The sequence below is a fragment of the Bos javanicus genome, chromosome 4 (assembly GCF_032452875.1).
Source record: "Bos javanicus breed banteng chromosome 4, ARS-OSU_banteng_1.0, whole genome shotgun sequence".
Lineage (NCBI taxonomy): Eukaryota > Metazoa > Chordata > Mammalia > Artiodactyla > Bovidae > Bos > Bos javanicus.
Window position 1 is genome coordinate 26,434,306 of NC_083871.1, and position 27,559 is coordinate 26,461,864.

The window sequence follows — 27,559 nt, forward strand, 5'->3', positions numbered from 1 at the left end:
TCTTATCCTCATTCCTGACATTGTTCAGTTATATTAAAATTTAACAATGAGGAGTTACAGTCTATCTCACAACATTGCTGCAGAATAAGCACAGGTAGGTAACTTGTAAACTGTAGAGAAGTGACTTTTGTAAAATTATATTCTGAAGAGGGCCTGTATTAGCACCAGTTCCTTACAGTGTGTTCTTTCCCACTGTTTTGTGTTACTTCCTTATGAACAGTAAGAATTCTGGACCTATATATTCCCCCAAGGAATTACTGGACTTCCCTGGTGGCTCAGACAGTAAAGAATCTGCCTGCAGTCAGCAGACCTGGGTTCAGTCCCTGGGTTGGGAAGATCTTCTGGAGAAGGGAATGGCTATCCACTCCAGTATTCTGGCCTGGAGAATTCCATGAACAGACTTGCCTAGAGGGTTACAGTCCATGGGGTTGCAAAGACTTGGAAATGACTGAGCAACTTTAAAAAAAAAGGAGTTACTAAATCTAAAAAAAGTTGGAACTCCATCTGTGGCTCACATTATATTTCTGTTGACTAGCACTGCTCTAGGCAGTCTTTTCAGGTGACGCTAGTGGTAAAGAACCCGCCTGCCAATGCAGGAGACATAAGAGACACAGGTTCGATCCCTGGGTTGGGAATATACCCTGGAGGAGGAAATGGCAGCCCACTCCGGTATTCTTGCCTGGTAAATCCCATGGACAGACGAGCCTGGTGGGCTAGGATCCCAAAGGGTAGGACACGACTGAAGTGACTTAGCACACAGTCTCTTTAAAGACAGTTGCTGATGTGCATTGTATTGAGTGATGAAAGTAATTTATCCAAAATCTACCTTTTGCTGAGCGATTATTACCTTCCCTTTGAAAACTTGATAAAGTTTAGAAGGACAGAAACCTCATGTTACATAGGCTTTAGAAAGGTAAATTTCATTTGAAGCAATTGAAGGTATGATTATAGTCCATTACTTTCACTAATTATACTAAGATTCAAAAAGTTCTGTAATCTATAAAAACCTACAGAACTATTAGGAATTATTCAGGTCAGTCGCTCACACGTGTCCAACTCTTTGCAACCCCATGGACTGCCAGGATTCCCTGTTCATCACCAACTAATTATTAGTAACAGGAATTATTCCTGTAATTCCACAGAACTGTGTGTCTCAGGGTCTTCCCCTCCCTCCTTTTTTTCCAGTAGCACTTACGGAAATGAGACTAAATTTCATTGTTAAAAGGCAAGAGCAAGCACTTTACTTTGGTAATTTTTATTTCCACAGTTAGGACAATAATTTTAGTAGTACTTTAAAAGCATATTATGCCAAATATCAAAATGAATCCGCCACAATTTGTAAAGTTTAAAAATAAAATAAAATTTTAAAAAAAGAAAAAAAAAGCATATTATGAATAAAATTGGTTCTAGAAATCATACCCATGGTATATAAGACATATTAAGAAACCTCTTGCAAATCATAACTTGCCTCTTTTCAGAAAGTTCTGGGTTATCTGTAATCCAGTGTAGTAATCTTGAAGGTAGTTAGTTTACTGATACCTAAAACTTACTGAGATACAATCTGGTCAAAGCAGACTTACTTATGACAGAGAATAGTACCTGTGGTTCGTGACTGGTACTTTCTGATCCAGTGGTTCCTGCCCAAACCAAAGGCATTTCATTGATCAAATAGTCAATGTATGGAGTGCCACATCTGAAGTGAGACAATATCACTCACCTATACTATCTAATGGAGAAACTGAAAGATTGTAAGTGCAACTAATACCTGTGTTCAATATGACTTCACTGAATGAGTTACAATAACAACTCGGAGGATAAAGATTTTAGAACTACATTTTCACATATCTAATGGCTTAATATATATGAAAGATCTGTTCTAATAAGTTGCTGTTTGCAGTTTCAGAACGGAGCAATTTTAAATGAAACGTATCCAGCTGAATTAAATAGCATGCGTAACACTGAGCCTGCCACCCGTCTTCACCCATCAGAAGCCAGACCTTACCCTGATTTGACATCCAGTGGATTCCTGTAATTCCAAGCCCACTCCTCACCTTGGTTTTTGAGTAGTTTGTGAAGCATCACAGAGTAATAAGACTGTCCTTGTTGGATGTCAGCAAGTTCACATGGAGGCATTGATGTACATGTTATTTTTACTGTTATAAAAACATTAAAATCTGGTTTGTAATAAGAGGAGTTAATCACCTATGCTACCATCATTAGAATAGTATGCTGTCACAAAGGAGCAAAATACCATCTCCAGTTTACAGTATTCTGAAATAATACCACAGAATATACAGAACTTTTTCAGGGAGATATTATGACACTTTTAAATATGAAAAAATGTTCTCTGGTGGAATTACTTCCACCAGATTAAATCAAATACTTTGAGTTTTGAACTTGTAGATTATTAGTGTACCAAATACGAACTATTTCCTTTTACTTTTAGCTTCTGCTTTTATCTCAGAGGTTAAAACAAGTGGTTTGGTGCTTGTATAAAAAGATAATCTCAGTCTGCTCCTCCCTCCTTGGTAATGTAAGTGCCTCACACTTTTTCTACCTATAACACTGTAGGGAGTATATTTTATGTAAAATATATATTTACATAAAATATACTTTTTAAAATTAATACCATTCTGCACACAAATATTATTGGTATTTCTTAAATTCAGTCATTTTTTATTAATCTAGGCATGTTTCAACTGCACTACTCACCCACTTTCTTCAGGTAAAGAGCAAATAATGGTTGAAAAGAGAAATATTACTTACTCTAGTTGTTTCTAGATTTTAATGTTGCCGTGTGCCTTACGTTGAAAAATTTTGGAAGTGGAAATATCTTCCTAAATTTTTTTTTTAGTTATTGTAAGAGAGCAGCACTAAAATTTCAAGAGTTTTCAAAAGTAAGAGATATATCACCATTTAGCTTTACTAAAATCTCCACCTTAATAGTTGAATGTTGCCCTGTAAAGAATCTGCTGTTAAATGCAACCCTGAGTATTAACTTAAAATGAAGAGAAGCAGCTTTATTTTTAGCTCTTTAATAAGTACAGCACCCATTTCAATATGTATAAATTCTTTAAAAACTGTTTTAGAGCTGTAATCCTTTAAAATGTAGTATGTTGACTTTATAAATTTCACTTCTTAGTACAGTGGAAACTATTTGCTTTTCTCATATTTGAGGAGTGTTAAGATTGAATATAGCAATGTTTGGTGCAAAGTATTGGTATAAGTGAAAAAAATGGTGCATTGTATAGTTTATAATGAACAACAATATTTGTAAAATGTTTTCAGTCTTTCATTTAAAAATAGTGCATACCTTATTTATGCACATAAATAACTTGTTCGGGTCTTAACATATTTTATCACTGTGTCTTTTTAAGAAAGCAAATTAATCAGACCACTAATAACTTTACCATCCTTGGGTGACTTAAAAGTGCCACCATCTGACTTTCTTTTACTTAAATAGGACAGCTGAAAGGCATAGACATGTTTTGCATGTATTATATAAAAACAATGAAATCCCAAACTGAAATGTAGTATTAAAATACATTTCTTTTTTTAGTAAATCAGTGTATATAAAAGTGACTTTAGACAAAACAGCTAAGTCAGTTTTATGCATTTTCCAACAGAATTTTGAACCTGGACAATGAATTCAAGTGTTGAAAAAAATAAATTTGTCTAAAACATTTCATAATTTGTTTGTAGCAGGAGGAATCACTAAAGATTTAGACCAGATTAATATTCCACTTTTACATTGAAACCTTTCATGAGAAGTCTTCATCTAAATCATTTTTGTTAGTCTCTTCCACATGTTACTGGATGAACTGTTTAGTGGGGGAAAAACAGGCTTCTAAACTGTATGTGAATATGATGACGATCAAGTATACACTTAAAAATTTAAAGCAATATTGTATATTTTTATCTATATAAAGTAACTAAAATTTACCTAATAATAAAATCACATTAAACCCAATACACCTTTGTCTGTATTGCTAAGTGCCAAAGGAAGAATCTTTGTGTAATGCTATATTGAGGGATTTATTTTTCGATGACGTGCACTTCTAAGGATGTGGCTGTTTCTACTCTGATCTTTTTCCTATGCCAGGTTGTTCCTCCAGTACCTGAAGATTTACCAGTGTTCCAGTGTATTACGCATAGCTTTTATTCATTACTCTGCACAATCTAGTGTTTTTCAGTATTACTAAATTTTAGGTAAATGTTTTCATGGGTGTTTCCTCCTTCAAGATGTTACTGCTTACATATGCCATGCATACATTTTTGTTTAAAATATGATTTATAATATCCTTATCAAAAATTGTATACAATAATTTATGGTAATAAAATAATCACCAAGTATCAATAGTATGTTTTAACACAAATTAATTTTGGTCCACATAAAGGAAATGAGCACTTATAGTATAGTATTATAGTTATGTCAGATGAAGGCAATCTATAATATTTAAGGATAGGTTATGTCAGTAATTCCTAAACTTCTTATGAAGTTCTGCTCCCCTGGATATTTTGGGCTTTACTGGAATATAAAAAAAGACTTCAAGGAAACTCATAGATTAAAATGCTTCTGCAATGGACTGTTCTTTTAAACCTTGCACAATCAGTGTTATAGTTTAGTGGTGGTAGTATTAATTCCATTTTAATAGTATTTTAAGAATATTTATGAAAAAAATTTTAAACAACCCATGTTCTATTTTCGGCTTAGATAAGAAAAGTTATTGCCCAAACTTATGTCTTTATCAAATATAAATGGCATGTTAAGCCTTTGGTATTACATTCATAACTATTAAACACTCACCTTGAATTCTGCAGTTGGCATTATTTGAAGAAAAATTCCTGAGAAAAAGTTTTCATTCTCAGTAACAATTGTTTACATTAATTTTACACTTATTCATCATAACAACTTGATAGTAACATAGCAAATTCCCATTACACCTGAGTCTGAACATTTGAGAAAGACTAACACTGTCTTTTGTCTGAAAAGTGCGTAATGTATTCAGTTTCAAATATTTGATCTCAAAGAACCAAGAAAAAAACCCAGATAATCATATTCCTGATGCCTGCTTTCATTTAGTCAGTTGGTTTCCTTCCGCATGAATGACTTCAACTTGCCCCCCTGTTATCAAGCCTATCAGACACTGACCAGGGATGTTATTAAGCTACTCACCAGACTAAGGAATATTGCTCTAAGCTTTTTTCCAATGTCTCCAGAGGACCATGCTTCCAATTCCACTAATAACTGAAACTTTCAAAACCCCACAGCACACCCTAAGTGACTATGTACTTTGACCCCGGCAGTACCACTGGCCTCTGCTCTTAAGCCAACCTCCAGTGAGGGAGAAGGAGAACATCCCTTGCCTTCAAGATTAAACACCCTTCCTAATGCCAGCCTCCCACTCCAACCCTCCCTCAATCCTCACCCACCCCCTTGGGAATGACAAGTCTCTTCTCTTATGTCCATGAGGAGGGTTAGCAGATGTAAGCTATTACATATGGAATGGATAAACAAGGTCCTACTGTATAGCAGAGAACTGTATTCAGTATGATAAACTATAATAGAAAAGATTATTTTTAAAATGTATGTGTATGTACAACTGAATCACTTTGTACAACAGAAATTAACATTGTAAACCACTGTATTTTCCTCTTCCAGAATCTTTTCTCTCTCCTATAAGCTTACCTGTGTACAGGTCATCCTCTATCCTGGAAAAAATGTTACTTAATTCTGCATCCCTTTCCTTATCACTTCTTTGCCTCCTTTCTCATAAAACAGTGTCGAGCTCCTGAAATCTTGTTTTCCTCCCATTATGTTGCTCTGTTGAAGTTCACTTAACTTCCTTCTTACCATAGGCTGGTTCTCTGTGGCCCTGCAGCCAAATATATTGTAGCCTCAATGAATGTCTTTCCTCCATTCTCTTCTGTGGTATTAGTTGCCCTGCATCCGATTATTCCTTCAACTCCTCTCCTCTCCTCCCACCTGGCAAGAGTCTCATTTCTGATCACTGTGTATGGTTCCTTCTCTTCACACTGACCCTTTGGAAGCACATCCTTTCTGCGATGAGTACTTTTGTGATGAATCCTCTCAAAAACAGATCTTACCTCTGAAATGGTGATAGAGACACCTTATCTCTGATCTATATTTGTAGAGCATCCTTTCCCTCCAAGAGCAGCAGAGTAGAGCTAAGCACTGACACTGAGGTCAGACTCCTGGCTTCAGCACACATACGATGTGAATCCCTGGGAAGGTTTCTTCCTCTCTCTGAGCCTGAGTTTCTGTTTCTACAAAATAAGGATAAGAGTAATGCTTCACTGTATTGTTGGGGTATTCCACAGAGACTTTATGTAAAAACAGTTCTCAGGAGGCCAAAATGGGAACAATTTGAGCAAAACAATAACAGTATTGGATTACAACCCAAGGAATGAAATATCCATGAATCCATGTTGATATAAAGAGCTGCATAAATAAATGGGGAAAAGGGCAAATCTTCCTAATAGAAGAATCCCGAGTGTAGATAACTATGCCTTCTAATAGATAATTAAGCTTCCAAAGAGCTTAATATCTCCCACCTTCCCTTGAGTGTGGGCTAAACTCAGCCTCTTGCTTCCAAAGAATACAGTAGAGAAAGGGGAAAAGTTAAAAGTTGGCATTATAGAAATCTGTCTGCTGCTGCTGCTAAGTCGCTTTAGTCATGTCCGACTCTGTGCGACCCCATGGACTGCAGCCCACCAGGCTCCCCTGTCCCTGGGATTCTCCAGGCAAGAACACTGGAGTGGGTTGCCATTTCCTTCTCCAGAAATCTGTCTAGCACCACTTTAACCAAGCAGTCGAGTTTGTCAATAAGTCATGGTGGTCCTCTCAGATATAATCATATGATCAGTACACTTCTGCTCTGTGGCGTTTTCTCAAAAACACGTAACCCTAGTCTAATCATGAGAAAATGTCAGACAAACCCCACAAGGTTTCTGGGAGTGTTCTTCTTCAAAGTGTTACAGTCAAGAAAACCGGAGACTGAGACGTTTTCACAGATTAGAAGACTAAGGAGACGTAACTGTTGCATCTCCTTGCAGTACAAGGAACTGCATAATACATACATAATATACATAATAAATACATAATATAAATACATAATATAACAGTATCTTGGACTGCGTTCTGCAACAGAAAAGAGGCTTTAGTGGAGCACCTGTAGAAAGCCAAATTAAAATTTAGGTGATAGTATTGGACCATTTCCTAGTTTTACCAAAGTACCATGGTTATGTAGGAGGTTAAAGGAAAATGAATGGAGAGAATAAAGGAACTCTGTATCTTTACAATTTTTATGTAAATCTAAAATTATTCCTAAATAGTTTATTTAAAAATCATGTTTGTATTAAAAACACAGTTTGTTGACTGTCATATAGCAAGTACTGAATAAATGTCCGTGATTACTACTTCCCTGTGATTTCCAGTCAACCTCAGTTGTAGGTAAGTCTCTACATTGGTACTGTTCCTTCTCATTCTGTTTCCTATTTATTTCATGCATATCTAGGTTTTTAGTCTCCAGTGCTCCTTTCTACTTTAATCTTCTGATTATCATCCTTATCAATGATCCTTCTAGCCGTGTTTCCAGAACTCTTACACATCAATATAATACTCTATTTTTCCATTCCAGCTAAAAACAATCACATCTCCAACTTTGAGCATTTGTGGCTGCCTTTTTTCCCCCAACTTCAAATTTCCTTTTCTAATCACACCATCTTCCACTTTCCTGATCCTTTCTTCTTTGTTCAACTAGCTCTTTGCCCTTCTTGTGATCTCCAGCCCTGTGAGTACACATTGTTCTTTCTGAGTCCATCAGCCTGGACCTCTCAGTATCAGGGCGTCAGCAATGTGTTTGCTTGTACCCTGGAATTGCTCACTTCCTTATAGGTAACTGACACTCCAATCCATAGCCCTGGCCAACACTCATCAGCACAGCACATAGCCTGGCCACTTTTTTTCCCGATAAGCCGTTTTGCTAGACAAAATGACAAAACTGGAATAATGGCCTCACCACAAACTGAACTGGAAGGAAAGCTAAGACAAACCTAGACAGTGTATTAAAAAGCAGAGACATTACTTTGCTAACAAATGTCCATATAGTCAAAGCTATGGTTTTTCCAGTAGTCATGAACGGATGTGAGAGTTGGACTAGAAAGAAGGCTGAGCACCGAAGAATTGATGCTTTCGAACTGTGGTGTTGGAGAAGACTCTTGAGAGTCCCTTGGACTGCAAGGAGATCCAACCAGTCCATCCTAAAGGAAATCAGTCCTGAATATTCATTGGAAGGACTGATGTTGAAGCTGAAACTCCAATACTTTGGCCACCTGATGCAAAGAATTGACTCACTGGAAAAGACTCTGATGCTGGGAAAGATTAATGGTAGGAAGAGAAGGGAACGGCAGAGGATGAGATGGTTGCATGGCATCACTGACTCTATGGACATGAATCTGAGCAAACTACCAGAGTGAAGGATGGGGAGCCTGGTGTGCTGCAGTCCATGGGGTTGCAGAGTCGGACACGACTGAGAGACTGAACCACATACAAACTTTTACCACATCTATGGCAGAGACTGACAATTACCTAACACCAGTAACATCTTTCCTTCTTTCTCTGTAAGAGAACCCTGACTTTTCTCTGATCATTGAGAGAGAAAAAGGACTACATTTTCCAGACTCCTTTATCGATAGGTATAGCTAATATAAGATCTGGCCAACTATATGAAAGCAAAACTTTTGTGATACTTCCAAGAAGGATGCTGAAATAGAACTAATGCAGCTGCAAGAAGTCTTTTGTGCTTTTTTGCTTTTCCTTTCTAGCCAGCACACATGGATGTGATCAGTGGAGATTCAGCAGCTCTTCTGAACCTTGAAGACAGAAGCCATTTAACTAGGATGGTGAGGTGAAAACAGGACAAGCCAGGGTCCCTCATGACTTAAAACCACAAAATAAACCCTGTCTGCCTACCTCATGACTTCTTACATATAAGATAAAAAGATTTCTGCCTTGGTTAACCCATCATTTTATGATCGCCACAGTATCTCCATCTTCTCACTCTCTCCAATGATACATTATCTCTGACTTGACTCAAAGAAAGTCTGATGTGATAATCAGTTTCCTCCTTTTTTTACCTTTATGTTTGTATCGATCAGTTATCCTCTCAGGCTTTCCCTACTCCTTTTTCTTGCATTTTCAAACATCGAACGTGTTGGTTTCTCCAGCACACAAGCATCATCCATTTTCTTCGAAGGACAATAAATCACACTACTACTTCATTCTTTGTCCATCTGTCCATTCACTCATTCATTTCTATTGTTTTACATCTAAATAGAGCAGCTTGCTATGACTTGCTTTCTTCATAACTGACCTATTCCTTAAATCTTCGCAGTGTGAATTTACTACCAATTTGTAAAAATGTTCTGTGAAGTCAAGAAATCTTTCTTCCTTGATACTTTCTTACCTTGGCGTCTGTGACATGATAATATTTTATTGTTCTTGGTCCCCATCTCGCTCCTAAGTAAAAGATCTAAATAGACATTTCTCCAAAGAAGACATACAGAGAGCAAGAAGCACATGAAAAGATGTTCAACATCACTAATTATTAGAGAAATCTAAATTAAAACTACCATGAGATGCCACTCTACACCAGTCATAACAGCCATCGTGAAAAAGATCTACAAACTAAATGCTGGGGAGGGTGTGGTGAAAAGGGAACTCTGTTGTACTATTGGTGGTTAGCAGTATGGAACTTCTTTAAAAAACTACCATATGATCTAGCAGTCCTACTCCTGGGCATGTATCCTGAGAAAAACATGATTGGAATGGATACATGCACTTCAGTGTTCATTGCAGCACTGTTGACAATAGCCAAGACATGGATGCAAACTAAATGTTTCACAGATAGATGAATGGATAAGGAAGGTGTGGTACATGTATATAATGAAATATTACTCAGCTATTAAAGAGAATGAAATAATGTCATTTGCATCAGTATAGATGGACCTGGAGATCTCATACTAAGTGAAATCAGAGAAAGTCAAATATCACATAATATCTCTTATATGTGGAATCTAAAAAAATGATACAAATGAACGTACTTACTAAACAGAAACAGCCTCACAGACTTAGAGAAGGAATCTATGGTTTCTGAGGGTTACCTTTTAACAAACTCCTCTGATGAGATGTATGTTACATTAAAATATGAAAACCATCAGGATAATCTTCCAATATAAGTATTAGACTAGGGAGGCCTGTCCCAAGCTACACTGTAACTTGAGTGATCCCAATCAATCCTTTGGCTCCCAACTGAGAAAATCACGTTTATTAGGTTAAATGCCCTCTTCCCCTGGTATGTGCACATGCTCGATAGAATTTAATTTGGCCCCATTAGCTTTCCTGTGCTGATGCATTTAGACTTTTAAATTCTACTAGGCAGAATCACGGAGAAGGCAATGGCACCCCACTCCAGTACTTTTGCCTGGAAAATCCCATGGACAGAGGAGCCTGGTAGGCTGCAGTCCATGAGGTCACTAGAGTCGGACACAACTGAGCGACTTCACTTTCACTTTTCACTTTCATGCATTGGAGAAGGAAATGGCAACCCACTCCAGTGTTCTTGCCTGGAGAATCTCAGGGACAGGGAAGTCTGGTGGGCTGCCGTCTCCGTGGTCGCACAGAGTCAGACACGACTGAAGTGACTTAGCAGTAGCAGTAGCAGGCAGAATCAGTCCTGGCTTCCTACCCAACCTCCAGCCCCACCATCACCACCCTGGACAGGATCCACTGCCTGTGGGGGTCATTTTCGGATACTAGTTTTTCCACTTCTAGAAAAATTTTTCAGGAAGAGTGATGGACAGAATTCTGTTTGGTGTCTAAAGTATACGGGCCTGCATGAAACAGCTTAGAATTTAAAGCCAGCCAGAATTTGAAAGAACACAAGACTCATATGTAGAAAAATTTCTAGAAATCAGGGATTAACAGATTAGAAAAGAGAAGACATCTGTGATGTGATTACCTACTTCAAATAACTAATAAACTAGAATTGGGGGAAAAGATTATTCCTGTCATTTATGGTCCAGAAGTTATTCCAGGATCAATGATAAATGTTACAATAGGAACTAAAGAGCCTCTTGATGAAGGTGAAACAGGAGAGTGAAAAGCTGGCTCAGAACTCAACATTTCAAAAAACAAAGATCATGGCATTCAGTCCATTAACTTCATGGCAAATAGATGGGAAAACAATGGAAGCAGTGACAGATTTTATTTTATTGGCCTCCCAAATCACTGTGGATAGTGACTGTAGGCATGAAATTAAAAGATGCTTGCTCCTTGGAAGAAAAGCTATGACAAACCTAGACAGCATATTAAAAAGCAGAGACATCACTTTGTTGACAAAGGTCCATCTAGTCAAAGCTATGGTTTTTCCAGTAATTATGTACAGATTGAGAGTTGGACTGTAAAGAAGGCTGAGTGCCAAAAAATTGATGCTTTTGAACTATGGAGTTGGAGAAGACTCTTGAGAGTCCCATGGACAACAAGATCAAACCAGTCAATCCTAAAGGAAATCAACCCTGAATATTCACATTGGAAGGGCTGTTGCTGAAGCTGAAGCGCCAATATTTTGGCCACCTGATGTGAAGCATCAACTCATCAGAAAAGACCCTGAGGCTGGGAAAGACTGAAAGCAAGAGGAGAAGGGAGCAACAGAGGATGAGATGGTTGGATGGCATCACTGACTCAAGGGACATAAGTTTGAGCAAACTCTGGGAAATAATGAAGGATGGGAAATAGTGAAGTCTGGCATGCTGCAGTCCATGGGTTTGCAAACAGTCAGACATGAATTAGTGACTGAATAACAACGACAGATTTTACTTCAATATAAAGAAGACCGTTACTGAAATATCTCTAGAGATGAAATAAACTGATTCATTGAAATGTAATGATCTTCCTGTCTCTAGAAACACCACTTAGAATTTATGCTGAGAAAATAATTTCAAATTCTGAAACATTACACTTAATCACTACTGTTTCCTTCTACTTCTGAGAGTCTAGGATTTCATTACCTTCCATGTTAGATGTGAGCTTCGAGATGATGTATTTCATGACCCCTGTTTTATGCTTGAAGAAAGAACAAGGCCCAGATACTCTTTTGTGGAAGTTGCACAAAAGATAAATGTTGATAAAATTGATAAAGTTGATAAAATGATCTCACCTATTTTGAGTTCTAAACCAGTAATTTTTCCCCAACACAAGAAATTGGTTTTATTCTCCAGTTATGGAAATCAAAATATTCAAATAACATTATTTTTTAACCACTATCTATGAAATTTTTATTTTCTTTCTATTCAGAATTATAGTTTCACCCTCCTTTCAGGTAAAGCTTCAGGACCTCCTAATCCTTGTGGAATGTCTAAAAATTTATCAACTCCATTTCCCCATCATGCTGTATCTTCAAAACATTTTAGACTATGTATTTGTTGACATTTGAAAGTACTGAAATCTAATTTTGGAACTTTGTCAGCATGATTTGGAATTGGGTTTCGGAATTGGGTTAACATGAATTCTGACTAAATGAATATCTATTTCAAGGGTGTTAATGTCCATTATCTTTAAAGACCTTCCTTTCTCCTTATTCAATCAACCGACAGGTAGAAAATCCAGACCAACTGCCTTTGAATACTGAGTGATTCATTGCAATTAAAAGGGAATAGAAAAACTTACTTTATGTCAAGAACTCTGAATAGTTTAAGACTCTCCCCTACATTCAAGCCAACACATTAACTAACTGCAATAAGACATATGATTTCTGGGTCAGAGGCAAAGAGTGGTTGATTACTTACAATAGTAATAGCAGCCAGCATACACATTTGTGTTGGTTCCCCACAAGGCAAGACAATCATCCCCACACACAGTTACAGGAAAGGAGCCCTGAGCTTAGGGAACCCAAACCTTTTAAGATGGTGGTAGACATGCCTGACCCTTTGCTCTGAAGGGAAATACCTTCAATATCTTCTCAGGCTGTTCACGATACAAACTTCCTGGAAAAGATGGTTCAGAACAAAAGCAGCCAGTGCCTCTGCTTGCAAGCACATGCAGAAGCACAAGAGCCCCATGGAGAATGGTCTCCAGCACTTATCCTGATGGGTTCTGCTTGCTCTTCTAACTAAAATTCTCATCCTTCCTCTGTTGACTGCCTCCCTGTTCTAACTTCACAGACAATTCAAATAATTTCAGTTATTTTCAAGGGAGTGAAGTGAGTGAAAGTCGCTCAATCATGTCCGACTCTTTGCAACCCCATGGTCTATATAGTCCATGGAATTCTCCAGGCCAGAATACTGGAGTGGGTAGCCCTTCCCCTCTCCAGGGCTTGCAAGGGGCTGCATGGCAAACCTGAACATTTTCTATCCTCAAGTTACATTGTTCTGACTCTCCATGGAAATAGAGAAACCCTGCCTTCAGTTTTCTGCTCCAAGTCCTTGTAAAGGGCAAGACATCATGATGTTTAAGAGTCAAGACAGGGGACACTGTGTTGGAACTCTGACTCTGCTCTTTTGCTGTGTGTGTAGTATAAGTTGCTTATTTGACCTTTCTGTGTCTTTGTTCCTTCCTCAAAAAAGAATGTAATGACTTTACCTTAGAGGATATTGATGAGATCCAGGTGACATAATACATGTACAGTGCCCCACACAGATCCTGGCACATGATATTAAGTGTTAAAGAGGACTGACCCCAAGTACTGAAATTGAAACTGACTTTAAAACTTCCAACAAACAAAATTCTAGGACCGGATGTCTTCATAGGCGAATTCTATCAAACATTTAGAGAAAAGTTAACTATTATCCTTCTGAAACTATTCCAAAAAATCGTAGAAGAAGGAATTCTTCCAGACTCACTCAAGGGGCCACCATCACCCTGATACCAAAACCAGACAAAGATATCACCAAAAAAAAAGAAGAAAACTTCAGGCCAATATTGCTGACGAACATATTGCTGATGAATCCAACAACACATTAAAAAGATCATATACCATGATCAAGTGGGATTTATCCCAGGGCTGCAGGGATATTTCATTATCTGCAAATCAACCAGTGTGATACACTGCATCAGTAAATTGAAGAATAAAAACCATACGATCATCTCAATAGATGCAGAAAAAGCTTCTGACAGAATTCAACACTCATTTATGATAAAAACTCTCCAGAACATGGGCATAGAGGGAACATACCTCAATGTAGTAAAGACCATATATGACAAACCTACAGCTAACATCATACTCAAAATGATGAAAAGCTAAAAGCATTTATTTCTTCTAAGATTAGGAACAAGACAAGAATGTCCATTCTCACCACTTTGATTCAACATGATGTTCGAAGTCCTAGCCATGGTAATCAGAGAAGAAAAAGAAATAAAAGGAATCAAATCGGAAAAGAAGTAAAACTGTCACTGTTTGCAGATGACATGATACTTACACAGAGAAAATCTTAAAGCTGCCACCAGAAAACTACTAGAGTTCATCAATAAATTCAGTAAAATTGCAGGATACAAATTAATACATAGAAATACATTGCATTTCTATACAATAACAATGAAAGTTCAGAAAGAGAAATTAAAGAAATTATCCCATTTCCTACTGCATCAAAAATAATAATATGCCTAAGAATAAACCTACTTAAGGAGACAAAAGTCCTGTACTCCAAAAACTATAAGATACTGATGAAAGAAACAGAAGATGACACAAACAGATGCTCTTTGACACATAAATCATAGCAATATTTTTTGAGCCATCTCCTAAAGTTATGGCCATAAAACAAAACAAATGAGACCTAATTAAACTCAAAATCTTTTGCACAGCAAAGGAAACCCTAGACCAAACAAAAAGACAACCGCAAGAGGGAATATAATATTTGCAAATGATGCAACTGACAAGGGATTAGTCTCCAAAATTTACAAACAGCTCATGAGGCTTAATATCACCAAAACAAATAATCCAATCAAAGAACGGGCAGAAGACTAAACATACATTTCTCCAAAGAAGACATACAAATGGCCAACATGGAAAAAGTCTCAACATTGCTAATTATTAGAGAAATCCAAATGAAAACTACAATGAGATATCACCTCATACCAATCACAATGGTCATCATCAAAAAAATCTACAACTAATAAATGCTAGAGAGGGCGCAGAGAAATGGGAATGTAAACTGGCATAGCCACCATAGAAGTTCCTCAAAACACTAAAATAGACCTACCATATGGTCCAGAGGAAAACATGGTTTAAAAGGATAATGCACCACAATGTTCATTACAAGGCTGTTTACAATAACCAAGCCATGAAGCATCCATCAATAGATGAATGGATAAAGAAGATGTAGTACATACACACAATGGAGTATTACTCAGCCATTAAAAAGAATGAAATAATGGATGGACCTGAAGATGATAATACTAAGTGAAGTAAGTCAGACAAAGACAAATATCATATGATATCGCTTATATGTGGAATGTAAACAAAATGATACAAACGAACTTATTTACAAAACAGAAACAGACCTAGAATATGGACTTATGGTTACCAGTGGGGAAGGATGAGTGGGAGGGCTAGACTGGGAGTTTAAGATTGACAGGTACACACTGCTATATTTAAAATAGATAAGCAACAAGGAGTTACTGTTTAGCACAGGAAACTGCTCAATATTCTGTAATAACCTAAATGGGAAAAGAATCTGAAAAAGAATAGATACATGTATAACTGAATCACTTTGCTGTACACATCAAACAAACACAACATTGTTAAATACATGTTGATGTAAAACAATTAAAAAACCCTCCAAAAAAATGTTAAAGAATTGTTAGCTCTTACTGGTTTTGGAGTCCGTATGAATGAGTTAGGTGAGCAGCTTGGTATAATGAAGAGATCAAGAATGAGTTATTTCAAAACTGGGCTTTTTTTCATGTGAGTGGCTGTGGGCTCTGCTCCAAAATGCTTCCCAGGCTTGTGGGGCAACTCTTCTAGCCTCAGTGTGCTCCAGCCACCGCCTTTTCCTACCAGGAGAAAGGAAAGGAAAGAACTTGTTCAGGCCAAGGATCTTTAAGAGCTAAAGGCGCAACTTGCATACATTTTTTTTTCTGCCCAACTTTGGTACCATGGACTTAGTCCTCAGATTATACCTGGCTGCAACCATCTGCCCAGCAAAAGTTCTATTTCTATGGAAAAAGAAGAAACAGATTTTGGTGGGTAACCTGAAGGACCAAGACCAGAAATAAATAACACTTCTCGATTCCATCTGAATTTTGATGCTACTGAGAAATAAGAAAAAAGTAATGGAGGAAAATGTCATCATTATCAGAAACTATAACTTAGAAGAGTCAAACGGGAGTTGACCACTCCATTCCTCAGTCTTTAATTTAGACCCCTGTGTAGACCATTCTGGGGTTATCTTCAGTGGGCAGAGCCAGCCTGCTTTTCCAAGTCACTGTCTCTTACAGTTCCAGAGAGAGCAAGAAAGGGGGAAAGGGACCAAATTCCTCATGCCCAGGACCATTGAGAGATTTGCTTCATATATTTGAGGAAATTGAACCGTGGCCATCTCCCACCCAGCCTTTCTCCAAGGGGGGAAATTAAGGGATAAGATGAGAGGCTAGAAGTGTTCATCCTTCCTCATAGAAACCCAAGTAACAGAAAAGATTTTTCTGTCCAAACCTGACCATCACAACTATCACCGTCATTATTATTATAAGGCAACCTAATTTGGTAAAAATTTCAGTTTAGGGCCCTTTCCACTGTCCATTATTCTGTTCAGTGGCGCCTTTGAGATGCAGAACTAAGTCAGAGTTCAGACTGAGAAAAAAGATTTCTCTTCAGGCAAAGTGCTAATCTATTTCATCTACCTCTCCATGCTGCCAGAAAGCACAGAATTCAGATTTGTACTCAGTGCAACAGCTTCCCTCGGCCTGTATTTCTGGCTAATTTATTTGTGCTTCTGCCTGACCACTGTTGGGTGTCCCAGGTGGTACTAGTGGTAAAGAATCCACCTGCCAGTGTAGGAGAAGGTAAGAGATGCAGGTTTGATCCCTGGGTCAGGAAAATTCCCTGGAGGAGGGCATGGCAACGAACTCCAGCATTCTTGCCTGGAGAATCCCATGGACTGAGAAGCCTGGTGGGCTACAGTCCACAGGGGCCCACAGAGTCAGACAGGACTGAAGTGACTTAGCATGCATGTTCGCTGACTACTCTCCCTGCTTCATCCATCACTTCTCTCTGCTGCTGCTGCTGCTAAGTTGCTTCAGTCGTGTCCGACTCTGTGCGACCCCATAGACGGCAGCCCACCAGGCTCCCCCGTCCCTGGGATTCTCCAAGAAAGAATACTGGAGTGGGTTGCCATTTCCTTGTCCAATGCATGAAAGTGAAAAGTGAAAGTGAAGTTGCTCAGTCATGTCCGATTCTTAGGGACCCCATGGACTGCAGCCTACCAGGCTCCACTTTTAAGTTTTCATGTCAGCTGCCACAAATTCTTTTAAGGCAGGATATAAATTATCGTTATAAAGATACAGTCAGTGAGTGTGCTCATAGATAAATACGCTATCCATGAGTGCTTTTAGAGAAAATATTAAATATTAATGCTCCCAATTAAACTTGGGAGCATTAACAGGAGACAGATTGGCTCAGGACAGAAGTAGCCTTCAAATGAAGGGATGATGATGTGAATTACAGCTTCAATTTCCTCTGCCTTTCACAGAGGTGATGACATTTATCATGATCATTCTCTCTGACACTGCGAACTTAATTGTGCTTGAAATACTTGACTTTTGACTCATCTAATAGTACCAATCATCATTGTCCTGTATCTTCTACTAGTTCCTATTCCTCAGATTATCTGCTCTCTTTACTGGACTTGAGTGAACCAAAAGGGCCCAGAGTAGAAAGGACTTGGGAGAACTGGTGTGTGGATATATACAGGACGGTGCCTTAACACTCCTATAAAGAAGTGGGTGAGACTGTGAGGAGGTTCAAAGTGCTTCTTTTATAGGTGGGGTCAAATTGAAACTTGAATCATTACTCACAGGCTGGTGAGAAAACTCAAGTTGTTGTTCAATCTCTAAGTCGTGTCTCTTTTGTGACCCCCCATGGACTCTACCCGCCAGGCTCCTCTGTCTATGGGATTTCCCAGGCAAGAATACTGGAGTGGGTCGCATTTCCTTCTCCAAGAGATCTTCCTGACCCAATAACTGAATGCACAGCTCCTGTATTGGCAGGTGGATTCTTTACCACTGAGCCACCTGGGAAGCCCCTTTCTTTTATAGGTGGGGTTATATTGAAACTTGAGTCGTTACTCATAGGTTGATGTGAAAACGCAAGTTGTGCATTTAAAAAGTGAGAAAACTGAAAGGTACAGTGGCCTCTTCAGGTAACAGGCAGCAGTGAGAGCAGAATCTCAACTCTGCATCTCTGAATTAAGAACACATAAAAAAATCTTCTAACAGGCACTATGCAAGTGTTTTGCTATGATGACTGAAGCTAGGCTATCTCATTGACTTTATATCCCCAGGGGGTGAATATCATAGTTCCAATTTTACACACAATGCAACTATTTTAAAAAGCAATCAAAACAACCAGGATGATGGTGGTAGATAAAATAATGGTGCCCCCAAAGATGTGCACATTATAATCCCAGATTGGATGGCAAGAAGGTCTTCACAGATGTTACTAGGGAAGAACCTTGAGATGGAATGCTTGTCCTCTCTTACCTTGGTGGACTCACGTGATCACAAGAGTCCTCATAAGAAGGGAGGAGGGTCAGAGTCAAAAGAGGAGAGGTGATGACAGAAGGAGAGAGAAATTTGAGTATACTCTGCTGTTGGCCTGAAGATAGAGGACCACAGGCCAAGGAATGCAGGCAATCTCTAGAAGCTGGAATAGGCAAGGAAACCAATTCTCCTCTCATGCCTTCAGAAGGGAGGCAGCCCTGTCCACAGCTTGATTTTAGGGCTTCTGACCTCCAGGACTTTAAGATAATTAATTTGTATTGTTTTAAGCCACTAAGTTTGTGGTAATCTGTAACAACATCAACAGGAAACTAATACAGTGGTTATGGATTTTAAGGAGGCAAAGAAGGCCTTTGGGAAGAAAACAATTACTCCCCCATTATTATCATGTCTGATTATAATTAGGGCTTCCCTGGTGGCTCAGACAGTAAAGAATCTGCCTGCAATGCAGGAGACCCAGGTTCAATCCCTGGGTTGGGAAGATCCCCTGGAGAAGGGAATGACTACCCCACTCCAGGATTCTTGCCTGGAGAGTCCCATGGATAGAGGAACCTAATGGGCTATAGTTCATGGGGTGGTAAAGAGTCGGACACAACTGAATGACTAACACTATACTTATGATCACGTCTAGAAACAAACAGAAGAGCCATTCTCTGCCCCTCTCCTGCTACTCTGCAGTAGTCCCCATCCCTCCGCTCCACCTCAGCTACATCTGGGCCTGGAAAAAGGACCTCCCCTTTCTGGATGATGGTGTTGCCTGGTAAGCTCCAGTCTTGCCTGGGCATGGCAAAGAAACATGGGAGAACACAGCCAACACAGTTTCATTACAGCTTTGCCTTTTCCAGATATTTAGCTCATGTCAGAGGCCAGGAAATACGTTGCTTATAGCCTGCATTTTGTTTTTAAAGAAGGGTCCTGATAAATGTGTCTAGTCTTTGCAAATAACCTGAAAAATTGGCCAGATTCCTAGGAGAAGAATGGCTTTACTCCAGTAATTTAGATATTATATAAGCAATATCAGATATACAGCTAAGTGTTGGTTCTTCTTTTACAATTAATAAAGCCTTTTTGATAATGCAGTTTTCAACTATGCATCTATGGTGCTATGGGGAAAAAACACGTTTTTACCTAGACCATGATGTTATCACACAGATAGGTTGAAGAAAAGACTATTCAAAGAGAATAAGTGACCCAGAACTGTCTGAAAGCTTTTCTTTGCTGAATGCATGCCAGTGTTTTGGACACACAGTGCTGTATTTGGACACCAATCTCACAACCATTATCAGAATTGCCAATGACTATATAAGGTGAGCTTTTTTGGAAAAAGAAGAATTCAAGAAGATTATGTAACCCTACACCGCCAGTAACTGGTAGGATCAAAAACTGTGTGGAAGTCACCTTACCTCCAAGTTCAAAAAAATTTTTTAAATAATTCAGATTGGTCTTCAATAAGATACAACAGGAATTGAATCACTGGTTTAACTACATGCATCAAGCAATTCAAGTTTATCTTGAAGTTGAGCTGCTACACTGTGGGTTAAACTTCAGATAGCAAGGCAGGAACATTTGTGTGGAATCTGCTAAGGAAAGACTAGTGAGGAATCCCTACAGTTGAGGAAACTGAAGCTAGAATGTGAGATAATTAATGCTAATGTGGGGGCACTAGTGGTAAAGAACCCACCTGCCAATGCAGGAGGCATCAGAGATGCAGGTTCGATCCCTAGGTCAGGAAGATCCCTTAGAGAAGAGCATGGCAACCCACTCCAGTATTCTTGCCTGGAAAATCCCATGGATTGAGGAGCCTAGTGGGCTACAATCCACGGGGTCACAAAGAGTTGACACGACTGAAGCAACTTAGCACACACGCAGTCACTACCCAAAATGACCTTCTGTCATGTAAATTGTTATAACCAGACTTAAGAATCATCTTGGAGAAGGCAATGGCACCCCACTCCAGTACTCTTGCCTGGAAAATCCCATGGACGGAGGAGCCTCGTAGGCTGCGGTTCATGGGGTCGCTAAGAGTTGGACACGACTGAGCAACTTCACTTTCACTTTTCACTTTCATGCATTGGAGAAGGAAATGGCAACCCACTCCAGTGTTCTTGCCTGGAGAATCCCAGGGACGGGGGAGCCTGGTGGGCTGCCGTCTATGGGGTCGCACAGAGTCGGACACGACTGACTCGACGTAGCAGCAGCATCAGCAGCAAGAATCATCTGGCCATCTGACTGACCAATCTTTCAAGAGGTCTCTCTGCTTGATTCTAGTGAGATATGAAACAAATGTCTCCCATTCAACATTCACAACAGCTAGAATATTCAAGATGGCTCTTTGCTCTTGACAGAACTTCATGGTTCCTAGAAAATTAACATGTGCCTCTGCACTAAGGCCATTGACAAAATGTCATCTTGAATTTGATATATAGATAGATAGATAGATATAGATATCAAGGAAAAATCCTAAATTGCCAACTGGACTTAAAAATCTTGAGAATACGTCACTTTAAAAATATGACAACACTAAGATAATAGATTCCCATATTTTCCCTGAATTCACTAACTACCGCATTTGAAAATTCATTTAAAAATCAAGTTACCAAAAAGATTTTATCGTATAGAAAGAATTTTGACTTCTCACTACCTTCCATGTTCTAAATATCCATTATATAAATTTTCATTAGCCTTCTGGGGTTTTGAGGAAGCCCTATGTCCATTTTATACTTGTTTGAAGTAAATGTACTAGAATCCCATTCTGGCTGCTGGTATGCAGGAGCCCTGCATCAATGTCTACTGTTTTGTTTCCTAGAATGTTCTTCACATTGATGTTTTTTAAAGTGGTTTTAATCTTAATAATACATTGAGTTAATGTCATCAGAAACTACGAGATGTTTTTCAGGGTCTGTTTTATAGAATATTAGTCACACCAAATATTAACATGTGGATTTGATAATCAAATAAGTTTGGGAAACACTCAGCAAAGAAAAGTTAATCAGATTGCTTCATTATGGTTCTGTAATGTATTACTGTGCTGTGTAGTATTTTTTTGTGTGTGTAGTACTATCAGGCATTACTACTACTACTTTTCCAAGAAATGGAACTGACGTGCAATATTCACCAAACTTATTTGACACTGGAGCCATTTTCAGACCTCATTATTACATGATGTTAGTATGTCAAGTAAAGTACTCCGAGAAAACTATGATCTATGGCAAAAGATTCCAGGTTCTTCTCTTGGATTGTACCTATGGCTCAGAGTCCTTATTTTACAAATACAACTTGGAAGACCTATGACGCACCCATCAACATTAAGTTATCTGTCATTTCTCTAAGCACACAGATTCGTTAAATCCAGCTTTTTACTATGTGAAAAGTTGAATGTTATTTCTAATCTCAAGTATTCACTATAGGAGCTCTTCTGTATATCACCTATAAAAATACCGCAAACTTTTCTTTTGATCCAGCTTGACCATCAAAAAAACTCTGTAGTTTAGCCTTATTACTTTGAACCATATGCAGAAAGAGTTTCACTGAGCTTATCTTGGGAGGTTTTTAGGTTTTTTTGAGAGGTAGTAGGAGAAGCAGTCTTATGAGATATATTATGGCAATTACTGTAGAGATTGTATTTAAGTCCCTTCAAAAAAGATCCATTTGCCTTTTTTAGTATCAGAACTAGCAAAACAGCATGTTTTCACCTCATCAAATTATAATGGAGTCTCTTTTTATTTTGAACACCAAGAAGCACAAAGCCAAGTCAGGGCACAACTAGATCAATGATTTATGCTCCTACAGACTGCACATGTGTGTTCTATTTTTATCTCTTCCTAACTTGTATTAACTTTTCACTCCAATTTATTTCTCTGCTGTCATTTTGCATTTATTTTTCTGCTCATGCTATCCTATTTTATGTGTTCTAATTTTAATCAAATTTATCTTCTTCTTTTTGGAGTAATTTGATAAAGTAACAAAATAATGCATGTAAAAAAATCAAGAAAAATAATTCTGGTTCTAATAATTCTTGATTACTAGAAGCTGTGGTACCAGACTTAATTGATACTGGGTGAATAGTTCATTCATAGTTCAATTTGGAATGCGTGTCAGCAAAGTTCATGATAGCAGATTTTTTTCTGGTTTTATAAAGGTGCCATCATACACAATATAGGAGCCAAATTCTTCAATCCTCCTTAATTGATTCAGTTAAAAATCCATAAGTATCTAAAGGTTTGAAATAACTACTAAGATAATTATTAACAGGGAGGTAAGCCAAGATGGCAATAGAGGAGCCTCTTGAATTCCCATCTTCCTATGTACACACTGAATCTATGGCTACACAAACAGCAATTACCTCTGAAAGAAATCTGAAACTAGGGAACAACCCCTATGTATCAGGCAAATTAGAAAATAGCCTGCCTGCATCAAATGGCTAGGAAAAGCTGAGACGCATGCTTGCCGTAACCTGACACAGCACCATACAATTGGAAGGGAACTCCTAACTTCCAGATTCTCCTTGAGGAGCAAAGAGTTTGTCCAACATTTAATACCCCAACTTTTAAAACTCTCAACAGATGTATATGCTCCCTAAAACTTCTAATTCTTAAGGCTAATGAGGCTTGGATCCACAAGACTATAGCAAATAAAGAAATAGTTGTTAATGGGTGTGCAAGTGCTTGCAATAGAGCTATTCTTCCAGGTTTGGGTACAGAGAGAGCAGACAAAGTTGTGCATCTCCTAGTCTTTCCCCCAAAGGAGTCCCTCTGTATACTTTGAAAGCTGCTGCCTAAAATGTAGGCTTTCAATTTAGCACACATATAGGGGATAGCTGAAAGTTCTCAGAAATCATGGAAAGTAACAAACACCTCTCTCATTGTCTCCTGGTAGCCTGCTCCAAGTCACCAGTATATCCCTGGCGGGAGCTTATACGTATGTCTACACCCCAGGTTTTGCAATTGCTGCCCAAGGTGCAAATCCCTGGTATGTCAGGTAATGACATACCAGGGGCCTCCCTTCACATGTCCAACAAGACTGTGACAATCTCAGGTAAATCCCTGCAACAATATGCCTGGATCCAATACAGGGGAAGCAGAGGGAAAAAAAATGCCCACCTCTGGTTTCTCCTTGAAAGGGACTTAACTCCATACATTCCCTTCCACCTGATGGTCCACATTCTAGGCCCTGAGCATGATCCTCCTTCTAGGGACACTGACAGGTTTTGGCATGCCCTCAACTTTTGGGAATCCCTAAGAACAAAGAGGGCAACTTGGTTAACTACAAAGTCTTGAGAGAAAACCAAGATGTCAGGCTGGACTGATTGATGAGTTTCATCTCTTACATGAGACCACTTGGTCAAGACTGGGAAAGGGGCTGCTTTACCTCATGCATAGAAACCAACACAGACAGTCAAGAAAAATGAAGAAACAGGAAAATGTTTTTCAAATAAAAGAGCAAGATAAACCTCCAGAAACAAATCTTAATGACACAGGATATTAGTAACTAACCTGATAGTTCAAAATATGCTCATAAAGATGCTCATCAAGGTTAGAACAGCAATGCATGACCAAAGGAAGAATTTCAACAAAGAGACAGAAAATATTTTAAAACAGTGAAAAATCACAGAGCTGAGACTATAATTCAGCTGAAAAATTCAACAGAGAGGTTTAGCAGCAGAATAGATCAACTAAAAGAAAAGATAGGGAAACTCAACAACAGGCAGTGGAATTCATCCAATCAAGGAGTAAAAGGAAAAATGAATGAAAAAAATGAAATAGCTTAAGGAACTTATGTGACACCAATAGGCAGACCAATATTCAAACCATAAGGGATCCCAGGAGGAGAGAGAAAGGAGCAGAAAGCTTATTCAAAAAAATAATGACTGAAAATTTCCCTAACCTGCCAAAATGAACAGATTTTCAGATTCAGGAAGCCAACAGAATTCCAAATAAAAGGAATCCAAAGAAATCACACCAAGATACAGCATAATTAAATAGTCAAAAGTTAAAAACAAGGGAAAAAAAAGCAAGACAAAACTAACTTTTTACATGTAAGGGAACCCTATGATCAGAATTTTCAGCAGAAACATGCAAGGCAGAAGGGAGTGGCATGATTTAATAGAATGGTGAAAGAAAACAACTTGCCCACAAGAATATTCTACTGCAAAACTGCCTTTCAAAATGGAAGGAAAAACAAACAAACGCAAGCTAAAGGAGATCATCATGACTCGGCCAGCCTTACAAGAAAAGCTACAGAGGATTTTCCAAGCTGAAACAAAAGGATGCTAATTACTAACATGAAAACAGATGATAGTATAAAACTCACTGGTAAAAAGTAAATATACAATTTACTTCAGAATTCTTTAATATGGTAAAGGGGGTGGGAAAATCATATAACTTTAGTACAAAGATTAACGGACAAATACATTAAAATAACTATAATTTCAATAATTTGTTAACTTATATACAAAGGGCTGCTGTGCTGTGCTTAGTCGCTCAGTCGTGTCTGATTCTGTGCGACCCCATGGACCATAGCCCACCAGGCTCCTCTGTCCACCAGGATTCTCTAGGCAAGAATACTGGAGTGAGCTGCCATGCCCTTCCCAACACAGGGATTGAATCCAGGTCTCCTGCACCACAGATGGATTCTTTACCAGCTGAGCTACCAGGGAAGCCCATATGCAAAGTTAAAATATGTAAATTTTGACATCAGAACACAAAATGCAGAGAGAGTTAAAACTTAGAGCTTATGTGTGCACTTGAAAATGTTATCAGCTTAAAATAGACTGTTATAATATAACATGTCTTATGTAAGACTCATGTTAACCACAATGTAAAAACTTATAGTAGATACACAAAAGGTAAAGAAAAAGGAATCTAAGAATACCACTATAGAAAGTTATCAAATCACAAAGGAAGAGAACAAGAGAGGAAGAAAGGAACAAAGGATTTATCAAACAACAAGAAAACAGTTCACAAAATGGTAATGAGTCCATATCTGTCAATAGTCAAATAGAAATGAACTAAAGTCTCCAATCAAAAGACATAGAGTTTCAGAATGGATACAAAAAACAAGAACCAACTATATGCTGTCTACAAGAGACTCATTTTAGATTTAAGGACACACATAGACTGAAACTTAAGGGATGGAAAAATATATCCCATGCAAATGGAAGCCAAGAGAAAGCAGGGGTAGCTATACTTATATCAGAAAATACAGATTTTTAACCAAAAAACTTAAACAAGAGACAAAGAAAGCTATTACATAATGATAAAGGAGTCCATTCATCTGGTGGCTATTATGTCAATAAATATGCATATACCCTTTATAGGAACACAATATCTTTAAAGAAAATATTAACATCTGAAGAGAGAAATAAATTTCAATATAAAAGTACTAGGGGATTTCAATATCCCACTTTCAACAGTGAAAGGTTCTCATCGACAGAAAATCAATAAGAAAATTAACCCAAGCTATGTTAGAGGAGATGGACCTAACAGACATTTACAGTACATTTCTATTGAAAGCAGAACACATTCTTCTCAGTTTTAATAAATTTAAGAAGATAGAAAGCATATCAAGCATCTTTTCCAACCACAATAATAAGAAACAAGAAATCAATTATAAGAAGAAAACTGGAAAAATTCACATGTGGAAATTAAACACTACACTTCTGAACAACCAATGGATCAAAGACAAATCAAAGTACAATAAAAATATCTTGAATTAAGTGAACATGAAAGCTATGCAGAAAAAGCAGTTCTAAGAGAAATTTCATAGTGATAAATGTCTAGAGTAAGAAACAAAAAGATCTGACATAAACAGCTTAACTTTACAATATAAGGAACTAGAAAAAAGAACCAAGCCCAAAGTCAAAAGAAGGAAGGAAATACAAAGATGAAATTAATGAAATAGAGGCTAAAAAAAAAATAGGAAAAAGTCAGTGAAACCAATCTTCCTCAAACTATTAAAAAAAAAGATGAAAGAACACTTCTAAATTCATTTTACAAAGGCAGCGTTAATATCCAGAGAAACAATGGCACCCCACTCCAGTACTCTTGCCTGGAGAATCCCAGGGACGGGGAGCCTGGTGGGCTGCCATCTATGGGGTTGCGCAGAGTCGGACACAACTGAAGCAACTTAGCAGCAGCAGTAGCAGCAGCATTAATATCATACCAAAACCAAAGACACTGAAATGAAAAGAAAATTACAGGAAAATTTCTTCAATAAACATAGATGTGAAAACTATCAACAAAATGTTAGCAAACTGAATTCAACAATACATAAGAAGGATCATATACCATAATCAACTGGAATTTACTCCAGTAAAGCAAAGTTGATTCAACATGCACAAATCAAATATGGTGATACACCACATTAACAAAATGGAGAATAAAAAATCATATAATCATCTCAGTCAGCATAGATAAAGCATTCCACAAAATTTCACATCTTTTCATGATAAAATCTTCCAAGCATCTTGCTGGAGAGCGGATGTACTGCAACATGAAAAAGGCCATATTTGACAAGCCCACAGCTAATATCACACTCAATGGTGAAAAGCTGAAACTTTTCCTCTAAGATCTGGAACAATACAAGGATGCTCACTCTTGTTACTTCTATTCAATATAGTACTGGAAATCCTAGTCAGAGCAATAAGGTCAAGTAAATAAATAAAGGCCATCAAAATCAGAAAGGATAAAATTGTCTCTATTTGCAGATGCTGTGTGATTACATGAAGAAAATTCAATCTGCCACAGACCAGCTATGTCACAAAGTTTTGAA

At 38.1% G+C, this 27,559-nt stretch overlaps 1 protein-coding gene across 2 annotated transcripts in view; it reads left to right on the plus strand.

Annotated features, from left to right (window-relative positions):
* The window catches only part of AHR (aryl hydrocarbon receptor), a 51,588-nt gene extending 47,618 nt beyond the window's left edge, over positions 1-3,970 (plus strand). For both annotated transcript variants that reach the window (XM_061413637.1, XM_061413636.1), the window contains exon 11: positions 1,898-3,970. In XM_061413637.1, coding sequence (XP_061269621.1) covers positions 1,898-2,032 — 135 coding nt within the window. In that variant the 3' untranslated portion in view covers positions 2,033-3,970. The remainder of the gene's footprint in view (positions 1-1,897) is intronic.
* Positions 3,971-27,559: the final 23,589 nt, after the last annotated feature.